The sequence below is a fragment of the Crassostrea angulata genome, chromosome 10 (genome assembly GCF_025612915.1).
Source record: "Crassostrea angulata isolate pt1a10 chromosome 10, ASM2561291v2, whole genome shotgun sequence".
Taxonomy (NCBI): domain Eukaryota; kingdom Metazoa; phylum Mollusca; class Bivalvia; order Ostreida; family Ostreidae; genus Magallana; species Magallana angulata.
Genome location: NC_069120.1, coordinates 13,930,079 through 13,957,862, shown reverse-complemented (window position 1 = coordinate 13,957,862; position 27,784 = coordinate 13,930,079). Strand labels below are relative to the sequence as shown.

The 27,784-nt window shown below is 32.4% G+C and overlaps 1 protein-coding gene across 1 annotated transcript in view; it reads left to right on the top strand.

The window, feature by feature from the left end:
• Window positions 1–214: 214 nt before the first annotated feature.
• The window catches only part of LOC128164918 (uncharacterized), a 100,588-nt gene continuing 73,018 nt past the window's right edge, over window positions 215–27,784 (top strand). Inside the window, exons 1-6 of the mRNA XM_052829019.1 lie at window positions 215–1,250; window positions 19,346–19,651; window positions 19,743–20,087; window positions 20,377–20,763; window positions 20,887–21,195; window positions 25,792–25,851. Of these exons, the coding sequence (XP_052684979.1) occupies window positions 215–1,250; window positions 19,346–19,651; window positions 19,743–20,087; window positions 20,377–20,763; window positions 20,887–21,195; window positions 25,792–25,851 (2,443 nt within the window). The remainder of the gene's footprint in view (window positions 1,251–19,345; window positions 19,652–19,742; window positions 20,088–20,376; window positions 20,764–20,886; window positions 21,196–25,791; window positions 25,852–27,784) is intronic.

The window sequence follows — 27,784 nt, the reverse complement described above, 5'->3', positions numbered from 1 at the left end:
TAGCAACTTACTGATAACATATAAAGTACATACATGTTGGTTTAGCAGGAGCAGGAGATTTACCTATGAGAATTTTACGAACTGGCAGGACTTTTAAATAAAGCGTTATTTATATCTAAATGGGGTGGTTAAAATATCAGTTTTAAATAGGCTCTGAATGACGTCAAGAGCCTCATATAAGTTTCGATTTAATTTCCTTGAACCGTTTCTTAAAATGGCGGATGGATTGGAGGAAAAAGATGATACGTACAGCAGTGAAAATGAGGAGAATATAGGGGGACAACTGTTCTGGAAACTGTTTATTCAAGACATCAAAGCATTTAAGAATCTGTTCTTAAATTTACCACAACCGTTTGATTTGGATTTTGAAATTAACTGTGAGAGAGACGAAAACTGCTTAGTGCTTTTATCATGCACAAAACCAGTAGAGTTTCTAAAGATAATAGCGGAGAACGGAGCAGATTTGTTCGTCGCGACTCCTTCGAAGAAAAACGCTTTGCACATCGCCTGTGAATACGGACGACTTGATGTTGTAAAATTTCTTTGTGAAAATATTGACCAAACCCCATTTTTCCTCTCGGAAACTATTGATGGGCACGGTGTTCTACATTTTGCATTACGTGCGGAGCAGAATCGAGAAGAAATCATAAAGCATCTACAACTGAAAGGGAAATTAGACGTTAATCAAATACTTTCAAGCGGATCCACAGAGTTAATAGAAACAATATTACAACGAGATTTTGAGTCAGCCAAGGTTCTCTGCGATCATGGAGCTGATCCAAATGTTGGAATATCTGGTTCATATAGGGCCATTCATATTGCATGCCAACAGCCAGAAAATGCTAAAATGATACAATTGCTACTAGATCACGGGGCTGACAAAGACGAATTATGGCGCCATGGGCAACGCCCCATCCATTTGGCGATCAAGCATAGACTTGTAGAAAATGTCTCAATTTTGTTGAATTCTGGATCACAATTTGAAGGGCGAATTAAACTACACAACAAGATATATAGAAAAATGTCCTGCATTTGTTTGATGGCATGGAAATGTCCAACTCTCGTTCCATTCCTTTTGCAGAGGGGGGCAAACCCTAATGATATCCATATCCCAACTGGATCCTCTGTTTTGGGGTTTGTACTTGAAAACAACGGCGGTAAGGAATTGGTAGATACAATCATCAAGTCCGGTGCAAATCCCACTGCTAGTCATCGTGGAAAATCTCTGGTTAGATACCTTCAAAATTTGGGTAAATATGTTTATGTATATAATCTAATTCAGATTACAATTACATTTAATACATCTGACAAAATATGTAGTCAACCTGGATCCCTTAATTGACTATTGTGTTTTTGATAAGAAAATAAAAATATATTTATGTTATAAAAGATCATGAATATATGCATTCTTAATAAATCCAGCGTGTGTATGTCACACACTCTTTTAAAAAATGTGTGTTTCAAAGAGATCGGCGACGCCGTGAACATCTTATGTTGTTAATAACGCTTACGAAAAGAATGTTTATTTTATTGCAAGAAATTGCAGTGAATAAGAAGTGTTGACTGCATTTGACTGTATGAATACTGCGCGATAACGCGGTATGTGATTTGTCTGAACGGTCTGGTGTGATCATGATAAGACCGACGACATCCAAAAATAAACATTCAGTGCTTATATTCTTATTCCTTTTTATGTTTATTTGTAAAAGATATGTGTGTATCGTCGCTTAAAAGTCAATATATACGCTTTTAGTCAGGGTTATGAAACATAGATGGAACAGCTATTTTAACAAGTCATATAGTTTGCCTTTGTGCAACTAAAAATATATAATTGCCAGAACCTTAGTCGAAGAAATTTTTTTTATTAACGAATAGGTATGATTTAACGATTCTTTTTCATTAAGTAAATATCACATTGTTTGGAAGTTTAAGTTTCATTCAATCTTACAATGATATATTCAAAACGCGTGATGGCATATAAACTTGTGCTCATGCGCTATAACAAGGCTATAAGTGTGTTCACACAATCGCAGATTTCCAATGCAAACATAAGGGGAAATACACACCGTCATTAAATGTAAACATAATATTGACCCGATTACATCACCTCTTTTAATTTATTGCGCAGTTGTTATCAATGTTCGATATTTAAATGACACGTCTGATGTATGCTACGGAAGCGTATTAGTTCCACATTGACACAGTTATTTCCAAACACTTTAATCTTTAAGATATTACACAGTAATCTGTAAAATTTACACATCGGTCGCAAAATTAATACATTAATCTGTTAAATACATGTATATGCCACAAAATGTAAAAATACGTAAAATTAAATACAATAATCGACAAGATTCACTTACATGTATTAGTCTTGTAAATTTACACTTTTATCTGTTAAATTCAAAAACACGCCCGCGCACCCACACAATCATATTCACACTTTACTCTGAAGTTATATACTACATACTAAAAAGTTTTGGGGCGATTAATATTTCTCAATTCATTGAAATTTCATTGACTTGTGATCTTAACTTAAGTATAGCCAACCATTCTCCGAATGTTCTCTTACATTAACCATATAGTATTTAATTTTATTACCCCCCCCCCCGAAAACTATTAATTTATAATGTATTTCCTGAAGGAAATGTATCATAGCAAACATTCTTCCTTGCGATATCATCCACGCCGGTAAAAGTTCGCATAATGACTATTAATTAATTTGTAAATTTAATTAATGTGCTTGTACTTTTAATTCAATCTTATGATTAAAATGAGAATTTTTTTCATTTGAAATTTATTTTAAAAACTTGTATTATAAGGACTATGATATACACCAGGGGATCTATTCACAAAAAATCGTACGTTTAATCGTAGACGTAAGTTTGACGTACGATTTTTTCGTAGGATTTTAGCTATTCACAAAATGTCGTACGTGTGACGTTGCGTCAAAAAACAGTCGTAAGTTTACGTCTACTATTGGGTTGACGTAAGTCTATAATTGATATGTTTATAGTTGAGTTATGGCAGTTCTACCTTCTTTTTGTCATAAGCAAAATTAAGAAAAGAAACTCCTATTTGATAACGCGCTATGGTTTGCCATGAAAAAACAGTGCCGGAGATCCCTTTGTATCCCGTATTGCAAAATATGTTTATGGTGGTTGAAATTTATATTTCTTATTACGGGCCGCCGGAAGGCGGTCCGTTATTTGATACACATTTAAATATTGTTACTGCGTTTCTGCGGGATAGTCCTTTTTTAATAGAATTAATACTATGCTTATTTTTATGAATTAAAAGTAAATTTGCATGTAGAAATATTTATTATGCCTTTTAGAAAATATCACATATTTTTTGTTTTACTCGTAAATGAAAAGTAGGTCATACTTAGTATATTGTCGTATTTTATCGAGACTATAATCTATTCGGAAAATTTCGGAGTTTTTCATTCTTTTCAAAACAATGCATTATGATCGGCAGGCTCGGAAAAGGCCCGAGAAGTTGCGATTGCAGGATCGGTATGCGGGACATACTAAAGACCTGAAATACTAAAGACCTGAATGTTATTAAATTTTATATAAATGATATATTTGAATTTCTATGTGCCGTGTCAAATAAAATGACTTTGCGTGTGTATTTATTATATTTCCATGTAAAATGTGGTAGAAAATATCGTGAAATGACATTTATTTTTATATCAATTATTTACGCAAGAATTTGACAGAAATGAAAATATGAATTGAGTGGAAAATTTGATTTATCCATTTTTATTTTATTATGAGGTCCCTGGAAATCATATATTAAACTAATGCATTAAGTTTTCATTCAATACTATGCAACAACAAAAAACCCAAAATGGTTAACCGTTTGAAATTTATAATCTCCAAGAGAAAAATGATGAGTTGAACTTTGTATTAGAGTAATGTACAAATCATGCAGTGTGTTCTCCATTACTTCATACTATGGCAATGATCATACAATTTCCGTTGGAAATGCTTACAGTAACGAAATCGATTCTTTATGATAATAGTAAAATGTTAAACTTCAAAACAAGTTGCTGAAAGTATATTAAAATTTACCATAAAATTTAGTACAACCAACTCTTATTTTCTTCTTTGTGGTGTGTTTTTATGTAAACAATCAATGATTCATACAACAATTATATTTTTTGCGGCCCATTTGACGCTTGCGTCAATATGATTTCTTGTTTCTTATTTGAAGCTCAATTATAATCATTCAAGTATATAATCCAAAACCTTACACATATTGGAAAAGATATATGTTACTCGACAGCAATGTCGGTGTAACGACTAAAAGTGACCCCCATAGAATATTGACCGGGGGTCATTTTTCTACGTAGAAAAATGACCCACTTCGTTGTAGAATACTTGGATTACATCATAGGAATTATGGCCTGTGGGTTATTATTCTCCGTAAGAGTTGTCGAAAAATGATCGTGTAGAATATCGACTATATATTATTATTATTGTCTTTAGGGTGGATGCAGGGGTGGTGCTGGTGCTGGGCTGGGGGATTGCCTGTTTGATACTAAATGTTCGAATAACCACCTTGAGTACGCATTTCCGATCACCTGTTATTGCTTATCATCGTTATCTTAGTCATTTAATTTTTCAAATTAAAAAATGAAAGATATAGTCATGTCAAGTTAATTAAAGTACATTGATTTTAATATGTTTTCCTCACATTAAATCAAGGCAACAGAAGAAAAAGACGTACCTTAGAGAAATAGATAGTTAAAACAGGTACAAATGTAGGAGAAAAAAAATTAAAAGGTTGGGGGGGGGGGAATGACATATGTTTACATTGTCAAACCATGACTGAAAAGGTATGATATCATTCTGAATGAATATAAAACACGCCCTTATGGTATGCAGAAAAAAAACAGAAAAAAATTGGTAGGGATCCGAGGGATAATTATATTTGCCAAGGAGGGGGGGGGGGGGGCTCTAGGCCTATTATCGGTCAATTTGGTGAGAGAATTTAAAAAGTTTGAATTCCCCCACTCCTTAAATCCACGATTGCATGCATCATCCCATTTTGATTTTTCTAAGAACAATTATTTTTTTGTTACAACAGGTTTACTAAGAAGAATATGTTAGACAAATACAATGCTTGATATAATATAATAATACAGTCAATATAAACGTCACAAATTCCAAAATGTCGAATTTAGAATTGAACAAATTTTTAAAGAAACAAAATATTTTAAAGATGATTCTCTGTGAGTTCGAAATCGATCTCTATTGTAATCAAAATTAAAATGTACTTGCAAACTTCAGTATATAACAGTGATATCAAATCGCAAAGTAACAATGACACTAAAAAGGCTTTACGTGTAGCACTGACTTTGACTCCTATTGAATACAACCGCGGTACTTACATGTATAAAGGACATCTGAATCTAGCAATTAATATCGGCATATTCTGAATTAACATTAAACTTTCCTTTGATTTAGCAAAAACATGTAAGTGTTCCAGGCATTTACACTCAATCTAGAATATCTAGAAAAAAAACCAGCGGTTATTTTATTAATATTCTTGAAAAAGTGAACTCTTAACTGAGTGTTAATAAAGTATATCATATATTGAGGTATGTTTGCTGATAGTTAAAAAATGAAGTCATCGTCAACATGTTGCATACAGAAAGTCTGGAAGGGAAGTCCTTTTATACAATTTATTTGAGGCAAAGTGTATGATCTGTCAGGTAAAAAGCATTCGGTCTAATACATGTATAATGTTTAATAATTTAAACAATATTTATTATGTGAAATATTACATGTAAATAGCATAATATAATGTCATTCGTGAATCACTGCAAAATTGCATCCTCCAATAACTTGTTTCAGCGATGCGTTAATCGTTACCTTTTGATTAGAGTAAAGTTTCTTGCACGTGTTGTTTGTATATTTAGAAAACAAGTTTTCTCCTATGTGGGGAAATTTGATATAAGAATTTGAACAAAGCAAACCAGTTTGCGACCTTTCGTGTTTGTTGGAATACACTAATTGGTCTCTGCAATTATTTTTTTTCTCAAGTAGAAACTTTTTGATGTTTTTCAGCGAGGTCAAAATTTGATGGGGCCAGTTTTCAACGTGTGGGGGTCGTAGATCTACAGGTCTGGAATGATTTTCTACTGTAGAAAAAGTACCCTACTTGTCATAGAATACTGACTCTGGGTCAGTCTTCTCCGTTGAAATTTGACCCCCGGGTCAGTATTCTACAGGGTCACTTTTCGTCGTTACACCGGGTATATCGAATCAGTATTAGTCAAAACTACGAAAATTATTTGATACTATAGGCGTTTTCTTTTATTCCTACAAATGCATTAAATCAGTTAAACAGTAGTCATATGAATACACACTATTTAGATATCAATATGTAATGTAATCAGCATACTACATTTCATGCATGGATCGGGGGGGGGGGGGGGTCCGTCTGGTCCCCCTAAAAAATTATTTATATAAGGTAGACCCAGCCTTTAAGAAAATTGTGTGTAACATTTTTTTTTCTTTGAAACAACTTTTAAACTGATTAAAAAGACCGAAATATTTATACCTTTTAATTTCCTATTGTGAGCTTCTGCTCACAACAAGGTCTAAATACTCAACTGCCAAATATTAATACTTGAAGCATGATCTCAAAAATCCATCATGTTAGGTCATATTTTTAATAAAAATCTAATGATAGTCATGAACTTAATAACATCTTATTGACTTTTCTACAGAAAAAATATTAAAGACATACTACATCTATTCTTCAAACGACCTTTAAAAAATTCACAATATCGAAAGGAAAATTATCAATGGACACGCCGACGTGGGTAATAACACTAAGTAACATTATTATCGCAGAAACAGACAAAATAAACCGGCATATTTAGAATGTAACATTCCACAATGCCCACTGCGCATGAGCAATGTCGGTAACTAAGAACTTAGATGCACTTACGACTGTAACAGACGTACGGCAACGTTGTTATCTTACGACAACTTTTGTGAATAGCACCATAAACGTAAACGTACGTTTGACGTAAGTTTAAGGTGTAATCGTAGACGTACGATTTTTTGTGAATAGATCCCCAGGACATTATACCCGTATATTATTTTTAAAGGAAGACCAGGCTAAGTATATTTGAAAAATATTAAAGCTCAATTGCGGAAATATTTTGAGATTGAGAATTTAAGGATAAGCATTCCGCTATAATGGTGTGTTCTTTTATTCAAATTGTCACTTATACACGTACACAGTGATATTCCTTTTCACTTTTAACGAACATAGTACCACTAAAATTATATGGCACTAGATGGTATCCCGCGCAAGTACGGAAATTACCACTTTACACATTTATATGATATAATGTTTAAGACCAATTCTATGTAAGAATCAATGATTTATAAAAGGGTCTGGCCACGCAAAGTCACAAAATTTCCTTATATTTCATACATGGACACACCTAGGTGTAAAACGCAAAAAACCACTAAAAATTGGTTGCTGAGGGTAACTGTTGCCATGGTAATCGAGGGTGAAGATGGGAAAATAGCAAAACTTACCTACTTTGTAGCCATATTAGAAGGTTTTGCCCACTAATGTAAAATATCAAAGACATAAAACAGCATTTATCCTAATTTCAATTATTTAAATATGTAAGAGAATTGATGGAGAAACCAATACTTTTAAAATGTTACCATGGAAACCGTAACGAATTTTTGAAATCAGTTTTCTGCGGTTTTTAATAAGCCCAAATGGGAAACTGTTAAATTTTTAAATCTTTATCAATGCCCATGCAATATATATGTTATCATAAAAATTGACATATGTTGCTATGGCAACAAGGCCAAAAATTAAGAAAAACTGAGAAATTGAAGATTATTTTGATATGCTTTCATTCCTGATTTTAGAATATATTTGCAATTGTTTTAGTTGGAACTTGTAAAAATATATTTAAATTTTCATTATACACCACAAAAACCTTTGTTATGCAACAGAGAAGTGTTGTTGCTATGGAAAAATAAGTTGCGTAAAAATCACACAAAAATTCTTACTTTTTGAAAAGCCCATAGCAACGGCGGTTATTTTTAGAAAATTTCAGATTTTTTTCAAGTGTCATTAAAGTTAAGGACATAATTAATTTTTTCTCACCATTTAATTTGATGTATTTATTAATTATAAGTGAATAATATCCATTTAAAGATGCCTAAAATTATTATAATTTTCCTTATTTTTAAGCTTGTTACCATAGCAACGGTTCTCAATTTTCATATTTTAATTTTTTATTGCACAATCATTATAGTGGTTACCAAAAAATCCAAGATTTGCACTTTTTATTCAAATTAGATGAAGAAAACATATTTTAAAATTTCTATTTAGTAACCATGGAAACACCCTAAAATATGCGTTTCTCCATGAATTATTTTCTTTCTTTTGAAAAATGACAACTATTTTTGATAATATATTCTACCCTGGAAACCCCAAGTTCTGCACATTACTCACAATATGTTCGTAAATAAGCATTAAAATGCCATTTTTACATCTTTACCCTCGGTTAACATGGCAACGGGATCACATAGCAACAAACAAATGGTGTTAGGCTTTCTTACTCACTAAAGTCTATCAAATTGTCAAGTATGAAGAAAATCCGTGACTATGCGTGGCCACCGAATTTTGATTCTTACATAGAATTGGTCTTAATATGTTGAACCAGATTTTTTTTCTTCTGTAAATACTGTTTCCGGATTTTTTAAAACATTTTTTGTAATTGTTTTTCTAAACACATATTTTTAAAATTGAAATCAAAAAGCAACTGGGTGAATATTTAGAAAAACGTGCAGGAAAGAAAACCTTAACTGAAATTGATTATATTTAACTGTATCTGGCTACAGGATCATAAAGCAATTATAGACTTAGGTCAAAAGTTGTATACGGTCTTAATGTCTCTTGATGGGAAACAGTGACCAAGTTCAAATGCTATTAAAAGTGTCTTGATATAAATTTATGAATTGCAAAGAACTGGGTACGGTAAGCAGCAAAATCGGCCCTGTTTTCAAAGTTAATGAAATTTTGAGTGAAATATTTTGAGAATTAACCGGTTTCAAAACAGTTCGATTTTTGAAAATATCTTTTACGGTTTCCATATAATAGTTATCTAAACATAACATTGTTTATATCTATTCAGTTAACCAAAAACGTCATGACGTCATGAAATGTATTGACAACGTTCTTCAAATAATAATTATAGAAAGGATGTTCTGGTATATAATGTAAATAAAAACATATTTAATCCATTATTTCTTTGCCTTTTGCAGTAAGGAATTAATTATGTTTTATGTTATATAAATTTATACATCATCATCATAATAGTTTGTATTCTCTCACCAGAGGTCGTGTTACGCAACTTTCGCTTGCACCTCTGACAACGCCCAATTTACAAGATTAATGTACAAATTGAGACGATGGGCAAAATGTATTTAAAATCAATGTAGTTTTTTTTTAAATCTAAAATCAATTTGAATGTCTAATGCATGTGAACATCTTTCTTTCAAAGTTACTGTAAGAGCTTTTTAGCCGAGGTAAAAATTAAAACTGCATGGTTACATTACCTAGTTTGACGGATTTTTGAAAAATTGAAAGGGCAGGTTTTGCCCTCTCCAGATTGATCGCTGGTTTTATAGAAATCAGCAGCAGTGTCAACTCCTATAATCTTATAAACTTGCCCACAATGCTTGTCCTCTCTTTAAGATGATTAGACAAGAGAATGAAAACAGCAATAACACGTGCCTGTCATCCTTGTTTTGAGCATGTGACATACTATTTCTCCAGTAATAGCTTTCCAAAAATCTTGCTCGGCTAAACAAAATAATTCAAGGGCTACCGTATCTTATGACATGAATTTTAATTTTCGCTGTTGTTCATAAATTCATAAACGGAAGTAGAAAATTCAGTCTTTTTCTTCGATAAAGCTTATGGTGTTCCGATAGGGCCACTTTGACCTTTACAATTTCGGGCGAAGATGCGAGGTTGCGAAGGCGAAGGTACGAAGACGAAGGAGCGAAAGTGCGAAGATGCGACGGCGAAGCGCGTAGATGCGAAGGCGAAAGTGCGAAGTTGCGAGGGCAAAGGAGCGATACTACTATCACTCTTTCGCCCTCGCAACTTCGCATTCTCGCCTTCGCACTTTTGCCCTCGCCTTTTTATGTTTTTGGAGCTATCTATCGTTTAAAGATATCTATATATATATCTATATAAAATAACATCTTTGGCAGAAGAATAACTTTTGAGAATTTATTTTCAACACCCCGCGCAGATCAATATTTTCATTATTTCTAGTGGGGAGGGGGGATCCGAGGGATAATTGTACTATTGTACTAGTCGGGGGCCGGGGGGGGGGTCCGAGGCATATTTTTGGTAATTTAACTATGTGAAATCAATAAAACTAAATTTTCCAGGGGTGGAGGGGGGGGGGGAGGTGTCCGACACTCTCTCTATTACTGTGTGAAATTAATTTCCCGTGGGGGAAAGGGGGGGGGGGGGGTCCGGGCCCCTCTCCAGCTCATCCGTGCATGAAAAAGGAATGTCGCATAATTAAATTAAAATGGTAATGTGTTTGAACCACGATGTTGGTTTAAGGTAAACAGACAGCTGATAAGTGACGGAGTCTGGAAGTGTGTGTGTACACATTATTGCGGACATTACATTTTATGAGGAGTATATAATGATTAGACATAGTGAGCACCGGTAAACATATATGTCACATAACACAGTAAAATATTAATAAACTTTCATAGTAAGCACGATGGCCTATAGCGCATGGGTATCAATAACATCTGAGATTAATCGGCAAACCTCGGGCGAGTACGGTGCCTGCAACAAATTCGATTTCATTGGACTCGACCGATACCTCATGCTGAATGCAATAAAAAAAAAAGACGAAGGCGAAGGTGAAGAAGCCAAAATGCGAAGTTGCATGGGCGAAAGAGCGATAGTAGTATCGCTCCTTCGCCTTCGCACTTTCGCCTTCGCAACTTCACACTCTCGCATCTTAGCCCTCAAGGCGAAAGTCGAAGTGGCCCCATCGGAACACCATAATAGCTGGAGCATGTACTTGTATATTATTTGAAATTAATTTATTTCATTATTTCAAATTATTTTGAAGTGTACATGTATCAAATAATTGCATGTAAGCTTGAAAGATAAAGCAGTTAAATTTTATTTGTTATATTAAGATGGAAAATCAAAGGCCTTTTGGTCAACGATACGAAAGTAATAGAAACAGTTTTTGTTATTCAAATAATTATAAAGCTGCATGTGTTCACACGGTGTGCTCTGGGGTACTCTCATGATCCCGTCCACTAATCGGCACGCAAACATTATGAATTCATGTGAAGTTATCGCGCGAAGACCTGCTTTTAAATTACCTAACACTCAAAGGATTAGATCTCCAATGTTTTGAATAAATCCATTGGGAGGGGGTCAAATGATTTATTTTTTTACATTTGTTTTGTAACAACTATATATATTATACTTTAGATTGAATTTTTAGAAGAAATTTATCGAAGAAACACTATGCACACTTGACTACTAATTGATTAATGTACATTTAGTAAGACACGCGAGTTATATCTTTTCAAGATGAATGGAATCGATCAATTGGTCAAAAATCGGGACACCCCCCTGTTCGGCGATTTAATTCCTCCAGTAAATATTCCAGCGACATGAATATATATTTGACAATGTTTTATCTGAACTGATTATTTTTTGTTAATAACCCAACACCAATTATTATCAAAATTCTACCGTAATAGATAGTTTAGATCGATCAAGAAATAATTAACGCAAGACATCCGTGAACGATGTAAAAAAAGTATTTAATGTATTTTTTAAAATTAAAGTTGTCATTTATAAAGCTTAACACAGCTAGATCTATCATTAGTTTTGAATTCCTACATTCTTACGCAAAATGTTGTATTTTTTTAAATACTGTAGAATATGTACGCGACTAACCCCTAGACACATGTCCCGTTACAGAGACTAATGATATCCATGTACTAGTGAATATACTGGGCGCTTAAAATGCATGCATATAGGAATATGATCACTATTATATTTTTCTTGTGAAAATATTTTTGTTTAAGTTTGATTTAATTACTTCAACAGGTTCGGCAAACATTCAGTGTCTGATTTCTAATAACTTTGTACCAAATATCTAAATCTACACAAATATAATGTTTTGAATCTGACATCTGATTTGATAATAAAACTGTTTTGAAATTTTAAATGTATCTGTATAAACTTCTCTCTCTCTCTCTCTCTCTCTCTCTCTCTCAGATAATTTATGACGTCATTTGTTTACACTTGTTACGTCATTTATGTAGAGTACAACGACACACAGATAACTTTATATTCATTAAATAGCAAATTATAAGAAATGTTGAGGTTTTTAAAAATAACATTTCTTCTTAAATCCATTCTGAAATCAATATTGTATATTTGTTTTTACTACACAACAATGTTCACCATTTTATCTGCAATACACGGTATGTAATTGTGAGTAATTCAAATACGCTGTGTCTAAGGACTAATAAACTAATAAAAATACTCCACTTTTTCCATGGAACGGTTTTATTTTTCTTTAATTAAAGTCAATTGTCAACAAAAGTCTTTTTTTACAGTTAAGTATTTATTTAGGCATTGTCATATTAAAGAAACTCATCTTACGTCTTAGCTAACCAATGAAAACATTCATTTTTTGTGCATCTTGAAAATAGAAAAAAATAAAAAACGAAAGTGGCCGCAGTCTTGTACATATTTTTTTCCGTTTCTATGTTAATAAGCAGTCTAAAATTGTGCTATTCTGAAATATTGGTGTATGTACTCGAATGCGGCCTTATAGAAATATCAGATCAAACATTACAAAAACCCATATATTTTACAAAATCCGTAAACAAGGTCCGGTTTCGGAGTTTACAATTACCAAACGCACGTGAATTTTAGCAAACGAAAGTTACTTTCATGCATGGGGTGTCCTACATGAATTTTTCCGGCGAACATTTTAAAGATATCATGTGTTTGATTTTTCACATTTCGACAGGGCCGATATGTTATACTTATCGTACCCAGTTCTTTCAATCGTCATATTATGAATAACAATAATTTTATGAATGACGGAAATTTTGACTTAAGTCTGAAATTGCTCCATGATCCTGAGGCCAGGTCTTAATTCTTATGCTTAAAATGAATAATAAGATAGACAAAACAGTTTTGAAAAGATTTTTACTGGTAAATTGAACCTATGTAAACAAAAACAAGGCACGAGCCTTGTTTACATGACGAAGAATTGTAAGCCCTGTATCTTGTTTAAAACTCAACGACTGGCACCCAAATTTCATTTGATCACTAGAGATGCATTCTTTAAGCATTGCAAATGATAAAAACAGAAAAATAAAATTTGACCAAAATCGTGCCCATGCCCCTTTAAATGTTGTTACCTGTTGAGTTGAATTTTTTGGATAGTCATTTTTTATCCCAAAATTGCAAAATTTTCGCTTATTTGACATATGTATAGTTTTATTACTTTATTCTGTAAAATATTCTGCCATATCATTGAATGGTTCATAAAAATGTTATGGACCAGTACCGACTAATAAACACTTAATATCTAAACGGACATGTATCTATGCCGTTTTAAGCGTGTTTTAGCGACATAAACTTTGTCATTGGGATGATCTGTATTTACAAACAAAACAAAAAAACCACTGTGATGAATGCGCAACGTTATTCATTGGCATTTATTTAATTAAATATTCTGGTTTTTTATGTAAGGGGAAATGGAAATGTTCTTATGATCATTTATAAACTATCCATGTAAGTGTAAATCTGTGCATCACCGCTGGAATAGTAAACGAGATAAACAGCGTGGAAGAAAAAAGTTGAAAAAAGCTGAAAGCTCAAGTGAGCTATTCTGATCACATTTTTTCCGTTGTCCGCCTCTCCGTCCGTCTGTCCGTCCGTCTGTAAACCTTTTACATTTTAAACTTCTTCTCTAAAACCACTTGGCAAATTTCAACCAAATTTGGCACAAAGCATCCTTATTGGAAGGCGAATATAAATTGCAGAAATGAAAGAACGATCTTTATTCAAAGCGGAGAAAAACTCGAAACTGTAGAAAAAGGGGGTGCATTTTAAGCTCACCTGAGCTGATCACCTTTTGTCCGTCGTCCGTCCGTCCGTCTGTAAACTTTTCACATTTTAAACTTCTTCTCTAAAACCACTGGGCCAATTTCAACCAAATTTGGCACAAAGCATCCCTATAGAAAGGTGATTATAAATTGCAGAAATGAAAGACTGATCTTTATTTAAAACGGAAAAAACCTCGAAACTGTAGAAAAGGGGGTGCATTTAAAAAAATCTTCTTCTCAATTCAAACGTATTTTTGCATAAATAATCCTTACGGAAAGGAAAATATAGATTGCAAAAATTATTGGCGAATTCTGTTTCAAATTTCGTAATTTACGAAAATAAAAATAAAGAGATAATCGCGGTCAATCAGTTTATAATTTCGGGTTCGGTATTCTATATCGAAAACGAAAGTTCTTTGTATGAAACAGCAATGTTTGAATGTTGACGCATGACAAACAGGTCAAACTGACAAAGATGAATTTGCTTGTTGTGTAATAGTTTGCGTGCGAAGGGATACTTGAAATATGCTAAATATATTTGTGCCGATTTCGTGAAGTGAATTGAGGTTAAATCTTTCAATGCGTTGACATTTTCACTCGTGACCGTGGTTTTACGTTGTTTTGAATTTCGTTTATGCTGTTTAAGTTTAGGGGAAATATCGCCTGTATTTTGGAATTTTTATGTATCGAATCAAATATAGACTTCGGTAAATCAGACAGTTAATTGTTAACCAGCGCAAAATGAGCAAAATCCGATGCACTAAAAACATATTATATTATAAATACTATACTTTCTATTGGTAATTCGGTACGATCTCTACGTAATGGTTGATTATTAATGCAACGTGTTTTGTTAAGATGCTCTGAATTTTCATCTACACGGAGATTGTTTTTGCTGCAAGAAATATATAAGTATATATATTATTATGAAAAAAAAATTGTGCTCTTTCTTTGTTTTAGTGCATGTTTCTTTTGTTTTAATTGTTTACAATTTTCTCTTTACTAACCATATTCAGCTGTGTCAAGTTTTGCTCACAGAACTGAGGCCATGCCTTTGTTCATTCTGAATAGAAAAATATAAATACCAAGTTTAAAAATCTTAAGTTGAATGTAATTAACTCTTGTGAACGAAAAATTGACTCAAACCAAGCAAAATTGTGAGGTCTGTATCTTGCTTATAATTCTACGATTGACGCTGAAATTTTGATTTATCAATAGAAATGTCTCATTAAATGTTAAATACTTGTACAGAAAAATTAAAAGGATGATAAGCTGTAACAACTTTTTGGGGCCCATCCGTATACGATGAATCTACACCAACTTTGTAAGTCTTTCAGACACAATTAAATAAAAACGACCTCTTTAAAACAGTTTAAAACATTACTGTTACGGGGATTAATGTATTATCGCTATTCTTAAGAAAAAAATACAGCGCAAAATCATTTTGATTTGTAGCCATTTGTTAACTTTGATTTTGAAAAAAGATGAAAATAAAGGGTGGGCCTTAGTAAAAGAGACCGATATGCCTGTCAATACATTGCAGTCTGAAGCCCATTGAGAAGGGTAGGGGGCTAGACCTTATAAGAAATCTTGACAAGCAAAAAAAACCGAACAAAAAAAAGATTTTAAGTACGGCTATGTCTAACTTTGCAAAAAAAAAAAAGGGGGGGGGGGGCACCCCTCCCCCTCCACCCAGTTCCAACGCCTATACATTGATTATATCAATTATGTATTAGCTCTTTAACATATCACATGACAACATTTATATTTTTCATTCGAGTGTATTCATCGATCAAATGAGTAAGGTTATAAAACGTCGCACGAGTTCATGCCTAGTAAACAACAATCGTTTATAATGCGGAAGACCAATCAAATTTTTGAATGTTCTTAATTTGAGCGCCTTGAGGTACAATTTTCTTCTTTCACATATAGGAGTTTTTTTTTTTAATAAAATACAATAACTAGCTAGTACAATGAAGTTGAAGATGAATATATATGTACCTATAATTATGCATATTCTTATATATAATTTGATCGTTTTATAAAGTTAGGGGGCAGAACTAAAATAAAAGGAATTGGAAGTTATCAGTGTACCCCTAAAAATTGTATTTCATAAGGGTACAATGTCAAAGATTAAATGTAGGAAAATAAGTGTAAAATTTGGATACAGTTTATTTTATGGTAATCTTTTTTTGTTTTTTGTTTTGTTTACCGAGGGGTCATATGGCACAATATCCTTTGAACACCCATTTAAAGCTACTGTTGCTCAGGTGAGCGATGTGGCCCCATGGGCCTTTTGTTAAAAATCTTCTCAAGAACTACTGAGTCAAACACAACGTAATTTTGGGAAGGAAAATATAATTTGCAAAAATTAAGGGCTAATTCTGTTTCAAATTTGAGTAATTTACGAAAATAATAATAAGACGGAGAGAATGGGAGTCAATCAGTTTAACTTCGGGCTCGATATTTGATATATCGAAAACCAGTTTAGAGGTAGAAGCAGCCATCTTGAAGTTGAACGGAGATGAATTTAATTTGGTTGTTGTGTAACAGTTTACGTGCGAAGGGAATATTTGATACATCCAAAATATATTTGTGCCGTGTATGTGAAGTAAATTAAGGTTAAATATTTCAATGCGTTGACATTTTCATTTATGACGGTGGGTTTAGTTTGTTTTGATTTTCGTTTAGAATATTTAGTTTCTTTTTATTTTATTGTGAGAGGAACCATCGTCTTTATTTTAGAATTTAATATTTTCACGTGTAGACCGGTAAATCAGACCGCTGATTGTTTACATATACCTTCGCTAAATCTGATGCACTGACAACATATTACAGAATACTAAAGAGCTCTATTCATTATGTTGGTACATGTAATTCGATACGATCTCTACGTAATGGATGATTAATGCAACATGTTTTATTAGATGCTCAGCAATTTCAATCTAAATGGAGATTATTCTCGCTGCTGCTAGAAATATATATATATATATATATATATATATATATATATATATATATATATATATATATATATATATATATATATATATATATTTTTATATATATGAAAAATAAATTGAGGTTTTTTTTTCCTTTGTTTTAGTGCATTTTTCTCTTGTTTTAATTGTTTACAAATTTCTATTTACAAACATGTACTAACCTGGGAGTCAAGCTTCGGGTTTTAAGCAAGATACAGAGCTTTCGCACAATGCTACTGTATGTTTGTACACAAATTAGTTCGTTTATATTTTAAATGCAGCTATGCTGAATATGAAATATCAAGTTTAAAAATCTTAAGTGGAATGTAATAAACTCATGTGAACAAAAACATGACACAAACCAAGCTACATGTATGTATCTTGCTTATAATTCTACGATTAACGCTGACATTTTGGTTGATCAGTAGAAATGTCTTGCTAAAAGGATGATATGCTGTAACTACTTTCGATGTCCCTTCTTCAACAATGAATTGCATAAAATCTACACAAATGTTTGATAGTTTTTCGAACACAAGTAAATGAAAACGACGTCTTTTAAACAGTTTCCATAGTCTTGACACATTATTATTTTGAGGATAAAAGCATTATCGTTGTTCTTAAAAAAATACTGTAATGGAAAATCATCTTTGTTTGTGGACATTTGTCGTTTTTCAATAAAGCTGAAAATAATTGGTACAATAGAGCGACATGCCTGCCAATACATTAATTTGAATTATAGCTCTTTAACTTGTGACAACATTTTTCAGTTAAGTTTACTCATCAGTCAAGTGAGTTTGGATATGACACGTCATACGAAATGAATTCATGCCTGGTAAACGACAATCGTTTATAATGGAGAAGGCCAATTAAATATTTTAATGTTTTTAATTTGAGAAATTTAGCGCAATCTTTCTGGTGCATTGAGGTATATTTTTTTTCTTTCACATATAGGATTTTAAAAAATAAAATGCAATAACTAGTAAGTAGTGGAGGGAGAAATGTACCTTTATGCTCTTATGTATTTTACTCGTTTTATAAAGTGATGGGGGGGGGGGCTGCGCTAAAATAAAGGGAACTGGAAGTTAACCGTGAACACCAACTGAAAATTTAGTTATTTACTAGACTTTGACATATTGCACATGATATCGCGATCGGACATTCACGAAACAGACACATCGTATTGTTGACATTTACATAACCAAGCTTTAAGCAGCTGTTAAGCACGGTGTGTCTGTTTCGTGATCTTAGAGTTGTCTCTTGTATTTTCTTTGATGAATTCGAAAAGGATAGATAGCAAATTTTCAATGGAAATTTACACGTATTTGCATTATCGTTCCTGAGTTTATCCATGCAAATGTGATATTGTGGAAACGTAAACTTAGCTTCCCGTGATTTAGTGTGAATGTAATGCGCATGCGCAAGATTGTAAAACCCAAAAAATCATATTCATTTTTGGTTAGTCAACCGAGGGGCCACATTGCACAGCCGCATGGCACAGTCCATATAAAGCCAGTGTTGCTCAGGTGAGCGATGTGGCCCATTGGGCCTCTTGATTTTTTTAATTTGTTTTCCCATATCTGCTTTCTCAGAATAGAAAATCTTTTTTCAATATTAGACATTTGAAATGTTATAAGTTTCATATGATGATACATTATAACTAAGTATAGAGTTTGCTAAAATCTTAGTTACGTTTTCCCAAGTTATAATTCGTTTACCTCTGTAAACGAACTATAAAGAGGGGAATACATTTTCCATCCAAAAATACACCTGCCTTAAAGATCGATCACGTACTGTTTCTGTACAATTTGGTAATATTTGAAAAAAAATCCACAAGAAAGGGGAGAGGGGTATAGATATTGCCCCATAAAAATTTGATCAATGTGATTGGTTTTTTGTAATTTTTTAAAAAGTTCTGTTTTGTGAAATCATATTTGAAAAGCGATTTTTTTATTAATCCATCAAATAAAACATTGGTATGTGGAACCTTAAATGACAAAAAATGATTCCGCTAAAAAAAACACTTTACAGTCTACATTTTTCTGTTTTTATTTTTCATTTTTTGGTAAAACGCTTACTTGTTCTAATACCGCAGTATTTGCTGTTAAAAGGTTTATGTATTTGTTTATATTTATCTCAATTTTATAATCGCATCTTTTCTGATTGTAATTTTAGATCAAACTTTGGTTTTCATAGACCATGGAGTTTCGTTGGATTCAATCGAGAACGCAATTGGATCTTTGTTGAGGTTAGCTATATCAGAGAGGTGTGTTGAAAATGAAGAATTGATGGAGAAAAATATCAAATATCTTCTTTCAAATGGGGCAAAACTTCATTACACTCAGCCCTTCAAGGAGTCTGAACTAATTATGGCCATAAAGCGTAGGTTTTTCAGCATCGCCGACATTTTCATTACAGCAGGAGCAAATTTAAAACATTTAGGTGAAAACGGAAACAGCGTTCTACATGTAATATGCAAAGGTAGGTAAAGTTTTCAATGTGTATCATACAATAAAATTATTCAATTGAAATTGAAGAAGATTATAGTACAAGCAAATCATTTATTCAACAGAAAATCAGAGGTGGTCGAAAGAAGAAAAAGACAATATCTGTCGACACATTATTGAAAAAATACGAGAAGCAGGTGCAGATTTTAATACACGAAATGAAGATGGAATGACACCATTATTATGCCATCTGTTTTCATCATCAACACCTGATGAGTTAATCTTGGAACGTCTTATTTCCAATGGAGCCGACATGTATGCTGTGTACCCTTCGACCAAGAAGTCTATTTTACTTTATGTTATTGAAAACTGTTCAATTGAAGTTCTTGACGCTGTGTTAAGAGCAAAATACAATGTCAACAAGCCCGAAAGCAACGGCGAAGCACCCATATTCTCCTGTCTGCCACTAGGTATTAAAATTAATAAACTTTAGTCAAAATGTTATATCCAGCTACCCAGCAGATCTATCTTAAAATTTCAGAGAGGATTTTTTACTCTGTACTGTTACTTAGTTTAAGGATAAAAGCCATATATTCAGCTTTGAAGTTTTAATATTTTTGATATTTTAATTCTTAAGTCTGTACAGCGGAATGCAGATTATTTTATAGAATTGAAAGAAATGGAGGCAAGAAAAGAGAATCTAGTTAGGTAGTTATTGCTGTCTGGCATTCATGATTGTTTTGCTATATTTCATTTCAGATACAACAAGGAAAAAGCAGTCATTAAAAAAACTTTTGGAAGCGGGTGCATCTCTGAACGCTCGAGATTCTTCAGGAGAGTCTTTGATTGAACATGTACTCCTTTTGAAACAAAGTCGTATGCGTTATATGAATTTCTTTGGTGGCATCACTGAAGTCAAAGAAAACTTGTCCTTACTTGTAAAGCATGGTGCAGATGTCAATATTGTTGGGAAAAATGGAAACACACTTCTCCTTATAGCAATGAATGAAGAATTGTTTCAAGTGGCAGATCATTTAATAGATTTAGGAGCAAATGTGAACTACATGGGACCTAACAATGTGACTACATTTGAATGTTGTTTTGCTGCTGTACAGGAGGAACTAGAAAAAAACAGATATGATGAAAGTAAGAATTAACAATCAAATGAATGTTAATCTGTTTATTAAGATTTAATGAATAGGTAAAATGAACGTTTTAAAATATATTTGATCCATTCAATATCTTTGCATCAATTCTAATATTTTAAAGTTACAGAAATATATCAACCATGTGTATCCACGATGTTCAAAATTATTAATGCTGGATTCTGTCTTGACAAAGTTCTTCCAAACGGATTGTTTCCTCTTGAGATGATATGCCGCTATCAGCGTACAGATACTTTGATTTTGAAGATCTTGCAAAGAGTGGAAAAAACATACATATGCTCAAAAAAGGGACAGGAAGTCCTATATTCCCTGTTGGAGAGACATCCATCGCTTATTAATGTTTTCATTGAAATAAGTGCACCCGTTGTCTCAATGGAAAATCGTGATCGATTAGCATTTGATGAATTCACTGGTAAATGGCACTGGTTTCATAAAAACGGACACTGTTTTAATATTTTTGAAGTATTTTCTGATTAATTAGAAATAATCAGACATTAATGTTTTGACACAGAAAAAAAAATTGACAATTTTTTGTGTCACAATTTTGGTTGTTTTTTTTTTGGGGGGGGGGGGTAGAAAAAAACACCCCTAACATATTAAAACAGCACTTCCTCAGTTACATGTAATATTTTACAGAACGCTCATTTAAAATACTCATACTAGTATCACATTTTGCTGAATTAATATTATATAAATAGTGCCCGTTTGGGAGGGTAACAGTTGAAATTGACACCCCGAGAAAACCATTGTCAACCGACGCGAAGCGGAGGTTGACAATGGTTTTCGAGGGGTGTCAATTTCAACTGTTATCCTCCCAAACAGGCACTATTTATTTTGTTATACTGAATGTCTTAATTTTTAAGAAAATTTTACTGCTTTTATATAGGAATAACTTGAATTCTACAGCAAACCGTACGCGCATAATTTTCGCGCATTTAACAATTTTTAATGTTACCCGTTGCAAAGTGCGTTGCTAACGCTGAGGGTAATAGAACGGATTATGAACTGCGTCTTAGCCAATCAGATTTCAGTAATTAACATGAAAGTATAACAATTATAAATATCTAAGGGTTCAATCAATAATTAATCATTAGGAGGCATACTCATGAAACTTTCCTTCGATAAAACATTATAGAGTTCGTAAGATATGACATAAGAAAATTGTTAGTTACATCCCAAAATGAACTTTAGATTTTGCTAGACGGTATCCAAAATTTGTGAAAAAAATAATTTGTTAAATTAATCAGCTCCCAGACACGCATGTAGCGACGGGGAACGGGGTACCACTAATCGCCAATTTGTTTTTTTTCTAACATCCAATACATAGAAAAAAAAACGCTTACCAGTTACTTCACGGTATGTACAAAAGAAGAGTAAACAATTATTGTTCCTTCACCATCGAAGTAACGAATTTGAGGAGTGACGAAGATACTTATCTTAAAATGGCTGTAGAAATAAGACTAGTGTTTTATTCCACCGCATCACAGCAGACTTAGGATTCCATGTAAGCATGACTTTTCAAACTTACGATGGTCTTAGGACAAGACTCATGCTGCACAAAATTTAGGACAACGTTTTGGCTTTTTTATATCATCTGAGTCACTCATTTGGTCGTCGTCCGTCGTTCGTTCACAATGTTACATTTTTAATTCTTCTTAAAAACTGCATTACCAATTGTAAAATTTTTTTGCCAAATATGCAAAAATGGCCAAATATTCAAAAATCTCCCATTTCTTCTCAACTCCTAAACATGTAAGGAAAAATTGATAGCATGGTTATGCTGTCCAGGAAGCCCTCTACCAAAATTGTGAAATTCACGGCCCCTTGGGTTAGAGGTTCAGGCTCTAGTGTGAAGACAATATGGCTATATAGTAAATCATGTCTTAAATTTTAGAAAATCTTCTTCTCTATTCCCATATAAGTTAATTTGTTAAAAACTAAATGCATAGTTATGATGTCTGCTAAATTTTCTACCTAGATTGTGAAATTTATGACCTCTGGTACAGGGGTTTAGGCCCTAGGGCGGGGCCAATAGAGCCATATATTGAAAATGTATTAAATCTTAGAAAATCTTCTTTTTTAATCCCATACACGTGGGAACAAATTAAATGGATGGTTATAATGTCCACAAACTCCTCCATCTAAATTTTGAAACTCACGGCCCCTGGGTAAGGGGTACAGGGAGGTGGGGGGCAATATGACCATATAGCGTTAATGTATATTATGTTTAAAAATCTTTTTTCTCTACTCTCACGCATTTGTAAGAAAAACTGACTTCATAATTATGTTTACCAGGAAGTCCTCTACTAAAATTTTAAATTTCATTTATTTTCCCTTAAGTATGGGTTTTGACTCTTGGGCAGGGCCAGAATGGATGCATAGTGTTGAATTTGTTGATGAAAATAATGTTGGAAATATTTCTTCTCTACTCACTAACACCTTTCAAAAATTGAATATTATTTTGTTGACCAGGAAGCCCTCTGTCAAAATTATTAATTTCATGTACCCTGAGGTAGGGTTCTGACTCTAGGGGCCAAAATAGTCATATAGTGTTTATGCATTTAATGTTTCAAAAAATCTTCTTCTTTTCATCTACTGATACTGAATAAAAAACGGAATGTAAAGAAAGAAAATAAAGCCGTCTATCAAAATTTTGAATTTCGTGTCTCCCAATGTAGGGATTTGAGTCTAGGGCGGGGCCAAACACTTAAAAAGTGTTTAATGTATGGGGTTTTAATGCAGGTTGTGGTCAGAATGGTCATTTAGTGTTAATGTATATAATGTTTAAAAAATGTCTACTTACACAGAATAAAAATTGGCTTGACAATTAGAAAAAAAAACATTATGGATGGGGCATGTATATTTGTAAACAATTAGTAAATTCACATGTTTAGAAAATGAAGAGGCAACAGTTAATCAGTTATCCTCCTTTGCTTCTTCATAATAGAGTTATCTTCCTTTACTTGTTTATTTTTAGTAATTAATCACTGAATATCATGTAATTAAGAAGTTGTATGATCAAAAAAATTATGAAAGATTTTTTTTATCATTTGAAACAAAAACAATTTTTGAACTTTCTAAATAAACAAAGACTTGTAAATAATAAAGTTATAATTGGTTACCCAAAATCACTGATGAGCAGTTCGTGTAAAATGATATTGGTATAAATGCCAGATGATGATAAAGTGTTAATGAAGGTTCAATATTCAAAAGCTGGAACGAGAAGTGAGTAACTCATGATGGCTTTTAAAGATGTACATTTCATTGTCCCTTGTAAAAGATTTCATGCAGGGAGGGGATCGCTAAACAATATTATAATTATTTTTTACTCCTGAATGAAACTAAATTAAATGCATATTGAGACTCCTCGACAAGTTTGTGTATTGGCTGTGATACTAAGGTCACTTTTAAGGCATATTAACCTCTCGTTTAAATTAAGGAAAGGTTCGAGAAACCGACACGTGGCTAAGACGCATCTTAAGACGTACTTATGAATTAGACGCATCACAGTCGCAAGATAGCTTTGTGAACATGTTTGCATAAAAATCTCCGAAAAGTTATCCTAAAATAGAGGAACCTCTTTATCTTGAAATGTTGAAGAACGCGGCTGAAATTAATGTCAATAGAGATTTTTTTTTACAAAAGCCCAGAAAACTCATTCGGGATTCGAAATTTAATATATCTGAATTAACTAATCAAATAATGAATATGAAAACTTGTATCCTAGCGACACCAAAGTGTTCTAAATAAAGATAATCCTAATGATCTTGGATGAATAGGTTCAAAAACCTTTAATGATTAAACTAGTGGGAAAACAATATGCTTCGCGAATCTACATGATTTTGCTTGCCTTGTAAAAATTCTCCTGATACGTTTTAACTCAGGTTATTGCATCTCGAATAAGCCTTCTCCGTTTTGTTTTTTCCATTGTAAATGATACAAAGTACTCGAATGATAACGCTGAAAAATCTAGTGAAATATTGTAGGATTAATAAAATTTAATCATGCTTCGTATTAATTGAACTTTGAATACAGTCAGAATTTTCCTTTATGAATCTGCGTAAGAAATCTGTTTTCGTTATTGTCATTTTATCATTGAGTTAAATACATTGCAGGTGAAAATTACCATTTAATAAGTCATGTTTTTACTACTAGTGTATGTCTTGCATAGTTTATTAAAGCATATTGGCCTATTAGTTAAATTAAGGAAAGGTTCGAAAAACCGACACGTGGCTAGGACGCATTAAAACATCTTTTTGAATTATTCTGAGCCTGACATAAAAGAATGCCTGTAGTCAATTGAATAAACTTTTTGCATTTAAAAGTTTTTAAGGAGTTTTATTCCCGTAATAAGAATTTTAAAAAAAATCTTTTTCTCAAACATGTATGGTAAATTATCAAGTTTTTGGCATTTTATTGGACATTATTTTGCAAAATGTTTTGCAGCTGTAAGATGAGTTAGAATTACTTTTATGATAATTGGGCCCGTTGGTCAACAAATTGACATTCAGATCTACCTTAAATTTATAGATATGATATTTTAGTTAAACGGTTGATTAATAAAGAATAATTCCTAAAAAATTTAGCTTTGATATTAAATTTAATCATTTCTTATAACTTTATACAGAGCTTTTCTTCTGCTGAAGGTCATTAAAGTGTAAAACTGCCACGACCATTTAGCCCTCTTTATTAATATCAGTTTTACGTGATTAAAATAAAACTGTTTTATAAAAAAAAATATTAATTCTGGCATACCTATTACATACATGTATCTTAAGTTAAAAATTAAGTCATACTTTGGAATCTGGATAAATGGGCCACGGGCAACCCAGCATCTTACATTTAGGATAAGTGCAAAGTATAACAATTTGATATAAGTAGCAGCTAAGTATTACATACGTGTATCTAAACGTTTTCTCGGTTACTTAGATTGAATTTTTATATTTATTTGCATGCTATGAAACGATATTTCAAAAATGTAAAAAGTTATCTCAATGATCTTTTGCAGAATTCATTTACTTTGATGAAAGTTGCGATTGCCAAATAGATGATTCCTTTTTGAATTTCGGTAAGTTTTTCACTTTTATGGTATTTTTGAAATTCTTGTAATGTTAAGCTTTCTACTGCATATGTTTATCAGAGGGTAAAATGTTATAATCTGGTCTGTATGTCCGTGCATTCACCATTTAAAGGGGCATGGTCACGATTTTGGTCAAACTCTATTTTTATAATTAACAATGCTTTAGAAATGCATTTCTAATGATCAAATAAAATTTGAGAGTCATTCGTAGAGTTATAAGCAAGATACAGGGCTCGCCATTCTTCGTCATGTAAACAAGGCTAGTGCCCTGTTTTTGTTTACATAGGTTTAATATACAAGGAAAACATCTTTTTCCAGCTTGTTTGTCTTTTTTTTTATTCATTTGATGCACAGATAAACAGTTCCTAAAGTTTAACACATTCGTTTTAGGTTTGAAACTGAAATTTTGCTTGAAAACAAGATTCATGTGGTAACAAAGAGTAAACAAATGGTCGATTGTTTGAAGTTTTGAAAAAAAAATTCCATTAAAAATACTTGATGAGGAAAAATATGATCCACATGAATGAGCAGACAGGTTGATCTTCGTAAAATGTAAAGAAGAGTTACTTCCTATGAATAAGCCTAATACATGACATTTCACCAGAGATAGATACATGTAAACCGGAATGTTTTAGACTAACAACTTTGCTGAAAGTATTTCCACATAAATTGTCTTCCACTGTTCACTTAAACTTAAAAACTGCCTCAAAGTACTTTTGTATCATAAAACAAGCTGACAGTATTTTACTGTTACACGAATTTTTGTTTTTGAAATTCCTTATGACTTTGACTTTACTATTCCTAATTTTATATTAAGCTAATGTTAATTAATACTTTTCAAGATTCTTTTTGTAAAATTTCAAAAAAGACACATTATATTTTAAGAGCATTTATTAGTCTAATTAATTCCTGACAATTGCCTTAACTATGATCTTGACCTTACTCATCCTTATTTTGATAGACACTGTTAAAGATTTATACTCAAACTTCAAACATAGAATACAATCTTGACAGATAATTATGCTAATGCCATTGTGGCACACTTTAACGCTAATCTTTAGAGGCAGTTTTGAAAAATTCAAACATGTCATTTAAAATTACATTGATTAGTGAGATTACATATCGAAAACTTTTGTTTGTTTTCTATCTTTGGCGGTGGCATCATCGTCGTCGTCGTAAACTTTTCACATATTCATTTGTTTCTTCTCTAAAACCATATTCCAAGTTCAGTTTTTCAGGGTCGAGTTTTAACATAGAAATATATATATAAAACAATCTTTGAAAAGCATCTTCTCTAAAACCATTAGGTCGGAAAACTTTAACTTTGTTACAAGCATCCTCAGGTAGTTAAGATTCAATGTTGTTAAATTGATTATTCCTGGGGGTGTAATAGGGCCACCATGAGTTAAAAAGTTTACTTAGGAAGAAAATAGAGAATTTTTTTTTTCAAAATCCAATTAGCCAGAAAGTTTAAACTTGTATGAAAGTATACTCAGACAGTATAGATTTAAGTTTAGGTTATGTCCATATTGAGGGAGAATTTTTAAAAAAAAATCTTAAATAATCATGCTCTCAAAATCTAAAGCAGCAAAAAGAGCCTTATTTTTAACATTAGAATATTTTGAGGAAAACATTCAAAGTCTTTGAAGTCAAAATTTATTATCTACTAATTTGTCTAGATATTTCGCAATTGATATTCTTTAGACGGTCTAAAGCTTTCGTTTGCTATTGTTGCTCAGGTAAGCGATGTGGCCTTTTGTTTTTTTGATGTCTCAAACATGTCAGGTGAGATACAAAACCGAATTTTGCAATGTTCGGTGGACAATTTATATATATATATATATATATATATATATATATATATATATATATATATATATATATATATATATATATATATATATATATATATATATATAAA